This window comes from Prinia subflava, chromosome 1, assembly GCF_021018805.1.
Source record: "Prinia subflava isolate CZ2003 ecotype Zambia chromosome 1, Cam_Psub_1.2, whole genome shotgun sequence".
Classification (NCBI taxonomy): Eukaryota; Metazoa; Chordata; class Aves; order Passeriformes; family Cisticolidae; genus Prinia; species Prinia subflava.
Window position 1 is genome coordinate 143,347,170 of NC_086247.1, and position 16,352 is coordinate 143,363,521.

The 16,352-nt window shown below is 41.7% G+C and overlaps 1 protein-coding gene across 1 annotated transcript in view; it reads left to right on the top strand.

The window, feature by feature from the left end:
- Nucleotides 1-16,352, top strand: part of ADARB2 (adenosine deaminase RNA specific B2 (inactive)) — a 306,546-nt gene that overhangs the window by 193,773 nt on the left and 96,421 nt on the right. Inside the window, exons 2-3 of the mRNA XM_063415450.1 lie at nt 2,939-3,025; nt 10,801-11,705. Coding sequence (XP_063271520.1) covers nt 2,939-3,025; nt 10,801-11,705 — 992 coding nt within the window. The remainder of the gene's footprint in view (nt 1-2,938; nt 3,026-10,800; nt 11,706-16,352) is intronic.

The window sequence follows — 16,352 nt, forward strand, 5'->3', positions numbered from 1 at the left end:
TCTAACCTGACTGTTTCCCTGTAAACACCTTCATTTAATTATTCTGTCATTTATCTTCTCCTCCTTCACCGGGTCAATAATTCATCTGTGCAGTGTGTATACTACAGCTTTTCTCTTCTTACAGAGCTTATTGAAAACCCTGCCCTCCTCCTCCTCCTCCCAGACATACACTATATGTTCCCTTGCTCAGCCAATGGATTGACATATTGAATTATAATCTTTATCACTGGTATTGATAGAAGTATATCCTGTTATTAGGATCTGCCTGTATTTGGGTGACACAAACCAATCCATTGCTGCTCTGAGCATGCAGCAAATTTTACATCCTGTTTCTCTGCCACACAAAATCAAATCACCAGCAAGGGCTTTGGGGACAGGTGGAAAACAGTTAGCAACAAAAGCTTAAGATGGTTAAAGGGTTCCTTAAGACAAAATAAACATGAAATTGATGAATTTTAAATCCACATTGTAAATTTCACTTATCAATCACACAAAATTAAATCATAAAATATCCCTTTACCTAACAATAGCATAGTATAAAACTAAATGGATTTGCATTTTGGCTGGTGGCAGGAGTAAGCATTAGCCACTGCAGCAAGAAAGCACTTCCATATTGTTTGGTTAATGGGTTACCTGTTCATGAGAAATCAGAATATTTTCTCAGCAAAGATTTAGGTTTGTGTGTGCCATCAGTGCCTTGAGGGTTAATCCTGAAGGTCTGACAGCTGTCAGCAGTCAGGCACAGGTGGGGTACACACAGTTTGGGATCTCAGTACCCAGACACAACAGTCACTGCTGGTACTACAGCCAAGGGCTGCCCTGATCCTGTGTCTATCATCTGAAACACTTCCCTTACCAAATGCAGCCTTTGGATTAGGTCCCAAAAGCCTACACTCTTTTCACTTCCATCAAAGAAACCAGCTGAGAAAGTCAGGAGTGAATACCAGCCTTTATCATGATCACAACCCAGCAGTCTCACACACAGTGAGATGTCGTACAGAGACACCACATTTCTCAGTGAGCAATGCCTTAGCAAAAAAGTGTCAAAGGATTCACTCAGGAAAATCTTCTGGCTCTAGCGTTCATAAATAGCTTCATTCTTTTGGTTCCTGACATCACTGCAATCCCATAATGAAATTGCAATTGAAGGAGACTAATTTGTGCTCTAATTATATATTAGTCTGGGCTGAAAGGTTTCTGGACGGAAAAAGGTTTTCTTCAGGCAATCTTTTATTCTGCTTATTGTATTTACTTAACAAAGAGCAGTCAGCTTTTACAGTGAATTCCCGTAATAGAGTTGAGCTGTAATGTTACCCAGCTAAGGGCAAACATATGCAGTCATTTTTGATGGGTTCTGATAACAGTCTTTAACAAGAGCAAGGATTGTTAGCAAGTGCAGGAAGAACCAGGCCAAAAAGCTAACAGATGTTCTGCTGAAAAATTTTAAGAGCTTTTCACTGGAATACCTTCTAGACCAGTGGTACTTTAGTGGACAGGTAGTTTGAGTAAATTCAGATATATATTTTCTCAATGATAAAGAAATTTCCCATGGAAACATTTTTTCTTGTGTCACTTCAGAGAACACATTCTTGGCCTGATTTTGATGCTTCTGCCAGAGGATGAGAGGCCAACATTGTTCACAATGTGCAGGACACAGAGCATTCTCACTTGGTGAGCCTCAGCCACCAATTTCCTCAGCCATAGCTGAGGCTTTCTAAGCAGAGAAGTACTTTAGGAAAGCAAGAAAGTTCTTCAAAGCTGCAGATCACTTTGTTAGTTGTGTTTCTGTTTCTTCTGTCAAGTAGACACTGTTGATCAAGTATTGTTGATCCTCAATAAAGTCCTCGTAGTGTGTCAGAAGGAATTCAGCCCAAATAAAATTAATTTTCAGCTAAACAAATTAGTTATCAAAGGAAATAAAACACTTAAATATATAACTACTTCTAGTGTTGGCATTAACTTCAGCTTTTCCCTATAGAGAAATCCTGAGCCAAATATTGACCTAGTATAAGTCAGTATCAGTTCTCTCTTTGAGAATCTACCCTGGCCTCTAATGCAGAGTCTGATCATGGCACTGGAAGTAAATGTCTTTGCCATACACTATCTGCAGGACAAACAGAAGCCACAGTCAAAAGCACTTAATATGAGGGCACAAGAGGGATTTCAAATGTGTGTTCTACTGTGTGAACAGCTTTCTGGGCATACCATAAGAGTTTTCCAAAAATCGTATGAAAAACTGGTAGAACTACAAGCCACGTTAGTCTTTTGTGCCCTCCACCACTGAATTTTCTCTTATGAATTCTGGTTCAGCCTGTTAGGGAGAGGAGACAAGCGAGGTAGATGGTCTCATCCATTAGAGCAGTGCTCATGTCCCTTCTCCCAGGGCTGACTGCCTACCCCATTCCCAGCTGGACCAGTTCAAGCATCCCCTACTCTGCAGTGCTTGGGTATCATTGCTGAAAAGTACAGTCAAGAAACACTACATGAGGGCAGAAAGCAGGAGGAATGTGTATTTGGTGTTTGCTTGTGCCAGCTGTAATAAATGCATGGAGGTTCAGTAAACTGTGGAGGTAGTGTAGAGTCACAGAATCACAGAATGTGCTGAGCTGGAAGGGATCCACAAGGATCACTGAGTCCAACTCCCAGCCCTGCACAGCACCATTCCCACAAGGGGAGATGCCTGAGGACATTGTCCAAACACCTGTGGAACTCTGTCAGGCTGGTGCTGTGAACACTGCCCTGGGTCTGTGCCCAAACACCCTCCAGGGGAAAAATCTAATATCCAACCTGAACCTTCAGTGACACAACTTCAGGCCATCCCTTCAGATCCTAAAACCAAACAGACTGTCCAAGACATTTTGACCTGAGAAAAAGTGAGATGTGAATCCATTGACTGAGTACTGATCTTATATGTATCTTTTCTTCTGTTTCCTTCTAGAAAAACTAAGCATACTGTCAACCTTCATAGCACCCTTCAAGTACCTGAGTCCTGGCCAGACCACCATGGAGGATGAAGACAATTTAAGTAAGCAGTCTCTTTTCTGTATAGATGAACAATAAAGTTCAGAAATGAAATCTCTACAGTGGAGGAGCAGTTGTGGAAAGGAGGTAGTTTTGCAACTACTGGCAAGTCCTCATGTGAAATCACAGAAGGGAGTTGGAAGGGACCCACAAGGATCATCAGGTCCAGTTCTGGCCCTGAACAAAACCATCAAATTGAGAATTGATTAGCCAGGCTTAAAGAAACCAGTGATAAACTAAAATTTAACCACCCTTTGCTAATTAGTATTCTCTTGGGCTCTTACACTTCAACCAACTCTCTGAGCCCATGACTTTACAGCTGGGGGAAAGTCCTGATGGACTTGAAGGGGTTGAGAAGTTTTCCAAACACCAAGAAATCCAAGAGTGGCAGTTAGGAATAACTCTAGTAAACCCTTCCATTTCTCACCCAGAAGCAATTATTGTGTTTTATGCTGCCTGCTTATTGTAACACAAATTGAATCTTTTCTATAAAAAGGGAGAGGAGCTTTCTGAACCAAATGAGCAATGTTTTAGTATCACCTTCCAGACTGATTTCTTTTCCAGCCAGACACATGCTGCCATGTTGCCCTATCAGAGCCACTTAGTGGGAAGAATTTGATGGTTTTCCCTTGTTGTTGCTGATCTGCCATGGTTTGATCATGGTGCATCACCAAGGGGAAGAGCTGCTGGAGGAGTGAAGAAGCACAGCCTGCTATTTTCTGCTGCTGAGCATCACATGGACATCACACTACTCTGCTGCACAGTGAAGGCAGGCAATTACAGATCTCAGAAAAGGCAAAAAAAAAATCCTGAAAATCCTTCAGAATTGCTCCCAGGAAGGCTGTATTTTCAGGAAGACATATGAGAAGTATACACACACACACACAGAGGAAACATATTATGCACACCATGAGCTTGTGCAGGCACCTCCTGCGTAATAGTTCCCAAATGTGCTACTTAGTTATTTTTAGGTAATGTAGGAAGTTTGTACAAGCCAAACACTGTAACACCATTTTCTTATTGCTGCTGTAACACCATGACAGCTTTGTGTCTGCATGGGCTGTAAAACAGCTCACATGGACAGGGTTAAGCTATGTTTTCTGAAAGAGAAACAGCAAATGTCACTGTTTTCAGGGTCATCCTACCCAGTCCTCCCTTTGGTCAAACATATGCTCCAGTGAAAAGGCAGCTATTTATTTCTTGGTACACAAAAAATGCTTTAGGTGTTACTATTGGAATCTTTAATTCTATTTTTTTTAATATGAATTAATTAAATATCATCCATATTTCTGTTCACTTCCAGTATAGTGGCCTAAATCCCTCTAAAGCCTACATCACACATGTACCTCTGCAGTAATTCCACATTTTAAAGAGCTTCAGAGATTTGCTCTGAACAAGTGGAAGAATCTCCTCCTGTGTTAACAATTTACCAGGAGCCCAGGAGAATGCTGGCAAGGTAGAGAATGAGGTTGCTTATCCTTCTAGTTTTCTGCTCACTGAGCATCCTGTGAGAGCACTGCTTCCCCCACTGTGCTGTATCAATGGGCAGAGTTCCACCAGCTGAAATGGATACAAATCCTGTTTCATATTCCCTTAGGCCTTCTTTAAAAAGGGAGCCATTCAGTTTAACTACACCTGCATTTTCAACAGGTGATTATTAGCGTACAGACATGATTTTTGTAGTTTATGATCAATTAACTAATACTTAGTTCATTGATAAACCTATCAAAGGCAATATGCACCTTTGGAATGGAATTGTGGGTAAAGTTATCCTGTCTCTGATGAAGGTCTAATCTTGAACATGCAATGAAAGGACCACCCTATTCATCCCCAGAAGGCAGTTGTACCTAAGAATGTAAGAAATGTCACAGAGGATTAGAAATAGGAAGCCTGGCTCTGTACATGGTCTTCTGCATTTATTAGTGATGCTTTGAGAAAAGGGACATTTAAATGGGAATCTTCCCCTTGGTATATCCTTCTAGCACCTATCAAAATTTTACTCTGCTAGAGCTTGCACCAGAATCATTATATTTCTTAGACATCAACAGAACTGTCTAGTCCTCTCCAGAGCCCACTGATATTTCTGATCTCAACAACAGCCAGGAACAAGGAGTGATTTAGAGTGTTGTCAAATAGTGCACCCTTTTATTGCTTCAAGCCTGCTGTCTCTAGTGCTGGGATTGCATGAAAGAGTGAACAATCATTCCCTGTTCACTGCTTAAACCTGTCTGCCTTTCATGATGTTACAAACCTGTGCTTGTCCCTGATCTTTAATTGTGCCATCCTCATTTTGCCATGGGATCAAGGCAGATCATCACCAGCCACAGATACTTTTGAATCAGGTTGTACCTCTAGCAGGAGCACTGTTCCTGGGGATCTCATTATGCAGTGCTGCCACAGGCACAGGCTGAGGGCAGCACACACCTCCCCAGGGGCTGCAGAGGGAGCTGATGGTCCCCAACACACTGATTTCAACCACTGCAGCAGTCTTGGAGGACACATTCCAGACTCAGATTCAATGTACTGAAGCATGTTCAGTTATGAGCATGTTGGTCAAATTCCTCTTCAGACAGCGTGAGGCCCCAGAGCTTTTGTTTTGTTTTGTTGTGTGAGATAGAGCCCCACACTATGAGACAGACAACCTTGTCTCTAAGAAAAAAATTACTATCTCATTTTAGAGGGCAGAGCTCCAGGCAATCCCTCACCAAAACTATTCCCTTATTTTTGTTTTGAAAACTGCGTCTATTTCTATCATTTGGATTTCTCCAGGGTCTAAAATGTTCTGGCTCAGATTCAGGAAGGCACATCCTTAGGTCTGTCTCTGCCATAGGCTGCCCACATTTTCTGCTACATGTAGTTCTTTGCTAACTTGGGCAGAGAGCATTGGAATTTGGGTATCAATCTAAGTCAGGTCATTAGATCATTTGAATTATTTCCCTCATTGGTAAGATCTGTACTACACATGGATTTCACATTTACTTCAAATAGTCAGGTGGGCAGAGTATGTTCATTCTGAAACAGCTAAAGACAATGGCAGTCACCTTTCACAAACTTTTCATCTTCACTTTAAGCAAAGTCCTGTAGTTTTTTCACTGGTAATGCTTCTCTCTGCAGTGTGGTGTTACACACCAACAGAATCTACTGACACTGGTTTTAACCACCTGAACCAGCCAGCAGGGAGTGTTCAACAGCAACAGAGAAATTATACCTTACCTAGACTTTTTACATGAAAATTTAAGAATATATAAGTGTGTTTTCATGTAAGAGAGAAAATAGTGATTTCCATTGTGAGCTTCAAGTTTATCATTCCAAAGCCAAGAATATCAACCTAAAAATCCCAGCAGAAGCATTCCCAGTCCTTGGTTGTGGAATCAGTAAGTGTATGAAAATGCCATCTTGCTTGCAAGAGGAGACTGCCCTGCATTGCATTTGGTGTTGGAGCTGGCCTTGGACAAAGGTACTATGGCTCTGGCTCCTGGGTTCATACCTATTGCTCCTTATTCAAGATTTTTCACTTTCAAGTGCTCCAGGAAATATGAAAGTCATCCTTCTAACATCTGCAGTGTGATACAGATGAACAGCAAAAATGTAATCTAGATATGCAATCCAGTGTTTACTGAACGTTTCTAGAGACAGTAACTGCCTGCCTCAGAGCTATCAGTTGAATCAGGCTATAATACAGATATTGCAAATTCCTTCTTTTAATATCATAGCTTTTCAAGAATGTAGTGTCCACTGTAATTCAATAGTAAAGATGCCAGTGAAAATGAAGATGCCACCTACCACCTCACCGTTCCCATCCTCCCTGGAAGTTGGCTTGGCAGCAGAATAACCTTCAACAGGAACAATATTATCTCTTCAAATGTAGCGTGGAGTATTGGATGGTTAGTTCTGCAGAGCCCTTAAGACCCAGAGAGATAGTCAGTGTCATTATTAGTGATGCATTATAGTTCTGAAACGCTCTTGATGATGCAGACTCTCTAGGTTAACTCTACTGTGCATAATCACCAAAAGGAGAAAAACATGAAAGAGCAGTCAGAATATTGAGGAATAGTGCATAAATAAATATGTTTCACAAACTGCTTTCCTTTCTCCCATTCAATTACTGAAGCAAATACAAGATCACAGTATCTCCTGTTGCCTGTGAAACTGCAAAAATCAATTAATCAAGTTACCTGAGGAAATATTACAGTGCAAAACTGTGGGATTTTTTTGAGAAAACTTACACCATAAATTAAAAACTATTGCCAAAAAACTGTATTTTTTTCTTCCTCCTTTTTTTTTAACTCCATCCCCTTTCAGTGTTTTTATTTTCCAACCTTTCATCATGGGGAACCATAATTTATTACCTTTTTTTCCCCCAAATGTAAAGAATATATTTGGGAAAGTTAAGAACAAAGACATTGTGAGAAATGACAAGACTGAAAATGATCCACAGTTTTGCATTTTCCCTGTGTGTATCCTCTGACTTACCCCTTTCCTTTTAGTGCTCTTCATTTCTAAAATTGCTTGTGATTGTTCTATTACAGCTGCTTACAGTATTTATCTTGTGTAGTTTGGTGTCATTTGCCTGCTTTGTCTGATTTTCACAATAGAATTACATGTGCCACCATTAGAGAGGTAATCTTATGTCTGCTACTCAGAGGTCTCATAAAAGACACATTTCAAAGACTTCTTATTTCAAAGATACCTGAAAGTATAAAGTAATTTCACATTTCCTGGCAGCTGCTGGGGATCAGACAAATCCATCAGACTCACAGAGTTTCTGAGGCTCTCACTGAGTTTAGGCTGCCTCTGGTTTACAGGCCATGACTTTTGGCTGCTGCAGCTCCTGCTGAGATCTGGGCAGAACTGAGCTGTTTCCTGGTGTTTCAGGACCAGGTGCTCTAAATCTGGTTGGCTGTAGGGATACTTGCACAGATTTTATTCACTGTGACAAGTGAAAACACACCATAAATACAGGCATGTCATCACCATGCATGCCCAGCTTTGTCCACATACCCTTTGTGCTTGATCTCTGGAAGTTTTACACTTGCATCTCTGCATTTTTTTCACTTCATCGAGGCAAACTGTTGGCCAAAACATAGGATAGACAATTTTATAGATAGAATTTAAGACAAATAAGTAATGTTTATTTTATGATTTTAGGTAACCATTGTTATATTGAGGGTGGTTAAGGGAAGACATTAAGGTCACACATTCATGTTCACAAATCTGCAGTTCTCTGACCATGAAAGAAAAAACAGATGGAGTAAGAGAATATGAATTATAAACACAAAAAGCCTCTTGAGTTTTCCTATTCAGTGATGCATAATCAATACAAGTCCTTTTCAAAGCTGAACTTTGTGTGAAGCAAGAGCTTTCTTTTCATGCTTCTTGACTACAGTATCAATATGTACCATAATTGGCTCTGTAAAAACCTATTAGGTTAAGATGAGAGGTGTGAAATAAAGAACCAAACCTGTTTTGTGCTAAAAAAAAAGTATGTCTGCATCCAAAAGGTTTGTCTTTAAATTAAAAAATACATATAACTAAAGAGATCTCTTCTGAGTGGCATGAAAACATGAGAAAAGGTCATGACAGAAAATGGCCAGAGACACTGCCAAGCTGGGTAGAGGAAGTTAAAGCTTACATTCCCTTTCCCTTCAGAGCAGAGTCTCTATAAATAGAGCTGTGAACTCAATGAGAAAACAAAATTATCCTTGTGCTTTAGTTATCATGATCTTTAAAATGTCTTATTTCCAGAGAGGTTGGTTTAAAGATGTCATATTTTATACAGCTGAATGAAACTTTTGAATGAAACTATGATGAAACTTTTCTTTTTCTATTATGTATGTCTTTTGCTTTTCTTTCCTTCCTCACCTGTCTTCATTCTGTCCCCTTAGCTTCAGAAAGTAAAAATTAACTAGTCACTAAAACCTTAATTTGTCAGTTCATGTTCTGCCTCAGCAAAGCACTGCAAAAGACAGCTCTTTGGTGATAATTTGTTGAGACATAGACCCAGGCTGGAAGCTCAGTGTGTGCTGCAGGGCTTTCAGGAGAGGGAGCCTAAAGACTCAGTTCTGCAAATGGGCCCCCATTTTTGCCATAATTATTACTCCTGTCTAAGCAGTGAACCTCTTCCTGTGGAACAACTTGGATGAGTGCAGACTTAGTGCTCTGATGGGAAAAAGTCTTTTGATATTAACTACAAGTGTAACGTTTCAGGATATAAAGGAAGTTTTTAATCATGATGGTTGGTTCCACATAATCTCTGCAGGCTCCTGTGCATTTGCTGGCCCGGACTAACACTGGGGTGCAGCACAGACACAGAGCTCCAGCAGAGGTTTCTCACAGCTTAGCCAGCAGCTCACCCCTTACATCTTTGCAGCCAACTTATATTATCAGATTACAGAGGAAACCAAACATGGCCATGGCCCACAGAAAGTGGGAGGACCGTTCCTTGTCCCCTAAAGACCACAGAGACCTTCTCTGTGCATGGGACTGACATAGCCTGGGCAGGTGGCATGATCACATCTAACAATAACAAACCAAAACCTGAGAAAGGCTCCATGCCTTTCCCAGGTTAGGAGGGTTAGGAGTAAAGCAGGCAGCCACACAGAGCGCTCCTTGGAATGGGATCAGGTACATCACTCCTGGGATGGGCTGCCTTCTAGATTGGTTACACCCATTTTTACTTCCTCCACTTGTCTCTGTCCCAAGGAATGCACAGAAGGACTGGAGGATGTGTCAGAGATGCGAGGCATTTAAGCAAATTCATCAGAAATTACAGAAATTTTATAGGGTGATTATTTAGCTAGCAGCACATCTTGTGTCTCATTCAGGACATCAGTGAGATGACTCTCCATTCTCAGCCATGCCTCTGCTGGGGCACAGAGCACTGCCTTGCAGCACGTTGCACAAGCATGGTCCAGAGCTGTGGGAGATTCACTGGTTCAACAGCAGAGCAGAGTGCTCCCTCCATAGCTCCCCACTGTCATTTCATTCCCTTCCTGGCACGCCTGGCAGTCACTCTCGCCTGTTGCTTTTCTTTGACACGGATCAGTAATTGCTCCCATCATGATGTTCTGGCTTCTCCTGGTCTCATTTGGATTTATCTACAACTTTTGCAATATTAGTTGTTGCTGATGCAGAAACTAACAGCATCTGCAATTGAATTTGACAGAAAAGCACTCACTTACTAAACTGGGATCTGAGTCCAGACCAAATTACTGTTTCAAATGCTATGAAGGTCTGTCAGATCATTTCCTAGTCTGGATTCATGATGTTGAAAACACAAGAGGCTATGGTGTGAGCAGAGATGGTCAATGTATTCATCGCAAATAGATTATTCAATGTACTGCTCATTTTTCTGTTTGTGAATCATTTCTGATTTCTAATATTTCATAAGCATTCACCCACATGGATTATAGAACAACTGTAATCCAAAGGGAATTCTGCAAACTGTTTACATTTTACTAGTAATTTTTAAGCAGTTCATTTAAGTCACATGGCGTCCATTATGCTTCATCTTTGAATGATGTAATCTTTTCTTAAAACAGAGGGCTAATGACAAATAGAAGCAAACCTTTAGGGACAAGTAAACATTCAGAAAATGCAAAAAAACTGTGCTAGAAAGCATAAACGAACCCTTATACAGATATTTAAACTCCTAAAATGGGTTTAGCAATGATTTCTGGTTTTTTTTTTTCTTTTTTGGCTATTCTGAGAGCCCTAGGCACAATGTCAGCTACGATGATGACAATTGTAATGCGAGTTGTTTCTTTTCTTTACTGACAGGTACCAGCAGTGCAGAAGTAAAGGAAAATCGAAACATTGGCAACCTGGAGGATCATCCAATAGCATCTACTGATAGGGCAAGAGGGGGAACAACTAGCAGTAAGAGGAAAAGACCCTTAGAGGAAGGCAATAATGGCCATTTCTGCAAACTTCAGCTTATCTGGAAGAAAGTTTCATGGTCAGTGACGCCAAAGAATGCTCTGGTTCAGCTACACGAACTCAAACCGGGATTACAATATAAAATGGTTTCCCAGACAGGTCCAGTGCACGCTCCAGTCTTTGCTGTTGCTGTGGAAGTAAACGGACTTACATTTGAAGGCACGGGCCCCACAAAAAAGAAAGCCAAAATGCGCGCCGCGGAGTTAGCTCTGAAGTCATTCGTCCAGTTCCCCAACGCCTGCCAAGCCCACTTCGCCATGGGGAACTGCGTCAGCCCGTCCACGGACTTCACCTCCGACCAGGCAGACTTCCCAGACACTCTGTTCAAGGAGTTCGAGCCTCCCGCGCACAGCGAGGACTTCTCTGTCTACAGCCCCGTCAACAACGAGCTCCTGTCCGGGGCGTGCCGGCGCGGGCGCCTGCTGTGCCACACGCTGGACCTGGTGGGCCCCGCCAAGGCCGGCAGGCACCGCGCCGCCAAGGCCGAGGGCGAGAAGAACCCGGTGGTGCTGCTCAACGAGCTGCGCTCCGGCCTGCGCTACGTCTGCCTCTCGGAGACCGTGGAGAAGCAGCACATCAAGAGCTTCGTGATGGCCGTGCGCGTGGACGGCAGAACATTCGAAGGCTCGGGACGCAGCAAGAAGCTGGCCAAGGGTCAGGCGGCGCAGGCGGCCTTGCAGGCCCTCTTTAACATCCGTCTGCCCAGCCATATCCCCAGCAGGAGTAAATGTCACCATCTGCCACAGGTGAGAGCTCCTGGGTAGCTGTCAGCGCGCTGGAGGGACTCCTTCGATGAGTGGGATTGGTATTGCTGTGGCTGTTGTTGGTCTACACAATGGTTCCTCTGTGCCATGCCACCAAAATACTCTTTTCCCATACAACAAGCCACAGGCAAAAGCTTGGAAATAGCATCCTGAAATCATTGGGTACAATTTGAAGCTCATTCCAAGGGAGGCATAGAGGAGAGGGCGAAATATAAGGGGAAATACCAATATTTCACTTTGCTAGAGATAATGATAATATTGACACAGGCAGAAAACTCAGGTAATTCTGCAGTACTGCGTCTTTCTTAACAGAGAGGAACCCATATATGAAGAGATGCTCCATCTCCTCCTTTTAGAGTTAATTTTTTATGAGGACCATGCAATTCAGAAGAGACATCAGTAATAAGGAGGGTGCCTGTGTCAGAGCAATTCTGCCACTGGAGAAGTTAAGGGATTTTGTTTATTATAGTCTTACTATTGGGATTTTTTTTGTGTTTTTTGGTGTTGTTTGTTTGTTTGTTTGTTTTTGTTTAGTTGATTTGATTTCAGGGCTTCGGTGTTTTTGTTTTTTTTTTTTGTTTTCACATAGGCCTCCAACAGCACAAGGTATACTGAAAGCTTTGAAGCTTTCCTGGAATAAATGTAGAGATTGCTTCTGTATTCATCTAGAAAATATAGATCTGAGGTGCATACTTATAACATGCAAATTTCGAAGGTGGTCATAGACCAAAGGCTGTCTAAGCATTACTCAGACTTGTGTCAATTTTCTAAATTCACAAGAAGTCAGGATTTGCAGGCACTGGGAGGCATTACATGGGTTCAAGTAATTTATTGATTTGTTTGCGCTATCAGAAAAGGTTTGATTCATCAGCACCAGGAGGTGATCCACAGCTACAAAGCTCCCTTTACAAAGGGAGCTGTTAATGTCCAGGATTTAATGCAAAGCACTGGGAGCACTAACAGTCATTCTGCTGTTGGCTTGCTGTGAGACCCTAGGCAAGTCATTTAAATTCAATATGACTGTAATAAAAATGAGCATATTATATGAAAGAACACTTCAAGATCCTTAAGTAGTGTGTAAATGCAGATTATGAGTAGCAATTCTCATTAACATTAGTAAAGATGGTCATTATATGTTCAAAGAGTTTGATAGGAGATTAATCCTCTAGGTAGCATGACTGCCTGCAGGACCTGAGAATTATATTTGGTGACCCAGAAGTTTTCTTTCTATGTTTCCAAAAAGGAAATATGACAAATGTGAGAAATTCTAAAATATACCATAATCCTCCACTTTTCTTTTAATTCCAAGTTGCAAACTGGATGAACCAGTGGGATAATAACATGGTTCAGTAATAACAGTGATCTTCACAGAGTGCTTTGCAGGCATTTTGGAAACCTTAGCTAACATGGCAGTTTCACCTTTCCAGTGCTCCTTCAAAGTACACACAGTTTTAAATGAGATACCTCTAATGTTTCCTACCCAAATGAATTCTGGTTATAACTAATCCCATTCTGGTGGATGCTTTTCTGCCCTCACTGAACTTTGCTGGGTGTGTCAGCAGGTAAATACCATGTATTTATTGACCTCTGGTTTGTCATGTTCTGAAACTGCACCACAAGGATCACTGCCTCAGTTCCTGTGCTTTCTGAAATATTCCCTGGTTTCTTGGCTGCAGGCTCACCTTCTGTCTGAATATCACATTTTACTTCAGTCTCCAACTGTTCATTAAGCGACATATTCTCCAGTGCATGTTCCCTTTTTTATGGCCTTTTCTCCTTTCTGTAGACTGCTGCCCTCCTTATCTTCTTCCCTTCACTGTTCTGGAAGTATAAATGTCAGTGAAAAGGTGTCACTGAACTTTCTTCGTCAGTATTTCTTGAGTGGTTATGTATTGTCCAACTAAAAGATTACTTTTAATGCCAGCATTCAGCACATTAATTGAGAGATAAGCCTTAACACTGATTTCTGCTGACCTCCTTACAAGCTGCTCTCATCAACAGATATAGCAGCTGTGACACAAAACCTGAGTTTGTGTTACTCGCTGTATCATAATTCAAATTCCACAGAAACCAACAGACATATTTCAACTGACTTCAGCTTAAGCATTAAATCCAGAAGTATCTTTTCTTGTTCTCACTGTGTTATGCAGTACCTCATCAAGTGACAGCCTTTGCTCACTGCCTCAGTCAGCCCCTCTGGGTTTGGCCAGCCAAAGCAGTGTAACCATGCTGGGGACAGTGCAGCTCTCAGTGGCTGTGGCCGCAGCCAGCTGCTCCAAGCGTTCATTCAGCTCCTTCTTGTCCCCCTGATCTTGTGGGAACCACATTTTCAAAGACATGCTTCAACCAAGTTTGCAAAACTATTCCTATTTAGTAGTCTTGGTTTATGTCCATAGGTGTTTAAAAGCAGGAGAGCGTCCTGAAACCCAAAGAGCTTAGGAGTAGAATTTGAAATATTAGGAGGGATTGGTTTCTTCACAGAATAAGGACCAACTACTCTCCTATGGATGCAGCCATCCACTCCTTTCATGTGCTTCATTGTATTTGTTAGACTATCAAACAGCTAACTCATTGGTAGTGGGACAGGCAAACAAGATCAGCTGTAAGAGTTTCAGTCATATTTTGAGTATGTTGCAGAAGCCAGGAGTGTGTTTATCTCTGTGTTTGTCCTTTAAAAAGAGTATTCTAACTGTGCATATCTTTGCTCCTGTTTGCCTTGCTGTTATCAGTGGCATTAGGAGGCCACAATCTTTTATGGTTACAGCCTAACTGGAAACAAGAAATAGCCAAAAGTCATATAACACCTATAGTCCAGTTGTCCTGAAATTTTGGATTTCACAGCATCCTGTGAAAGAAGGTGTAAAAAAAAAAAAAATCAGATGTCCTTACAAGCTGAGCCTCCAAACCACTGACTGCCTTGCTCATCAGGGCTCCCAGGGCACCTGGTGTCCCTCAGCCTGGGCATCGGGTGTGCCCTCAGACAGACAGACAGACACTTTTCTGCTGACTAAGGGAGATTCAGTGTAAAATGTCAAAAGAGGCACACTGAAGGGAAGTACCTAAAGGAGGGTATAGCCAGGTGGGGGTTGGCCTCTTCTCCCATGCAACCAGCAACAGGACAAGAGGACATGGTCTCGAACTGTGCCAGGAGACATCAGGAGAACATCAGGAAGAACTTCTTCCCTGCCAGGGTGGTTAAGCATTGGAATGGATTGCTGAGGGAGGTGGTGGAGTCACCAACCCTGGAAGTGTTCAAGAAATGATGGGATGTGGCACTTAATAATGTGGTTTAGTTGGTGATGGTCAATCAAAGGTTGGACTTGATGATCTTGGAAATCTTTTCCAACCTTAATGATTCTGTGAGTCTGAATCTGCATCCTGAAAGGTGCCGTCTACACAGGAAGCCTTCTGAACCACTAGGAAATACACAGCATGGAAAACCCTGTCACCTTGATCTCTTCTGATTCAGGTGAAACAAACGTCTGCAAGAATAGCAAAGCCAGAAGTAGATCAATTCCCTGGCTCATCTGCAATCCAACCTGCTTCTTCAGCTGCCTTTCATCATGAAAACAACTAAAAACACACCATGAAATTCTGAGCACTTTACAATACCACTGTTTTCTTAAAAGAATATTGCTGTGACTCTGATTTTCTTTCCTGTGATTGCTGCTCAATGTGCTTGGGCTAACTGCAAAATTATACACAAAAGATAAGAAAAGGCATATTACAATTTACACCAGAAAATAATTTAATCTCATTATTTAAACCCGAGATAATTGAGATCATGCCTTCTTTACTGCCATCAGCAGTGCATCAATCCACTTTTGTGAGTCTCATACAGGTACAACAGTGACTGGGAGATGTGCACTTACCCATGTATAGGATGAAGAGAAGGTAGCTGAGATAATCCAAGAACCACCTGAAATGGTCACAAGATTTGCCCATCAATCTGCCAGTTCTTCAATCAGATGTTTGATCTGTGCTAGGCACTGAAGTGCAAGATAAATACTCTTGATGGTTGGAGACTGGGCACACAATATTGACCAAAGTTGCTAAGATAGGAGCCTGGAGATCTGCTAAACTCATGGCAGAGATAAAGTGAATCAGGAGAATTGAAATTACAACTCTTTACTGTACCTTGTAAAAGCCACTAAATATTACTCCTTGTTTCCTGGCATACTTGATCTGAACTCATATTCTCCATCAAATAGAATGCAAGTTCTTCAATTATCAGCTTTCATGGAAGTCTGACAATTGTTTCTTCTCACTTTGGAAGCTCATGTTCTTACATTCCAATACAAAAGGCAGCATCAGAGGGTGCTGACCTAACCAGCCCTAATGAGTCTGCACTGGTAGAAATTCATTCACACACTCCCAGGCTTTCCAAGTGCAGTGTGTTAAATTCAGGACATCAAGGTGGCCCCCAGCTGCATCTGACCAACTTGCAATTCTTTTTCTAACTTTGTAGTCCTTCTAACGTGTCTTAGTCTAAATGGCATTCGTACTGCTGTTGAGCAATACCATTAATTAATACTGCCATAACAAATTAGTAAAAGAGGGGTGCCTGGATTTCAAATGAGCCTAAATTAGAAAAGAATAGGTGTGAAAATCGCATTCACTCTGCTTTGA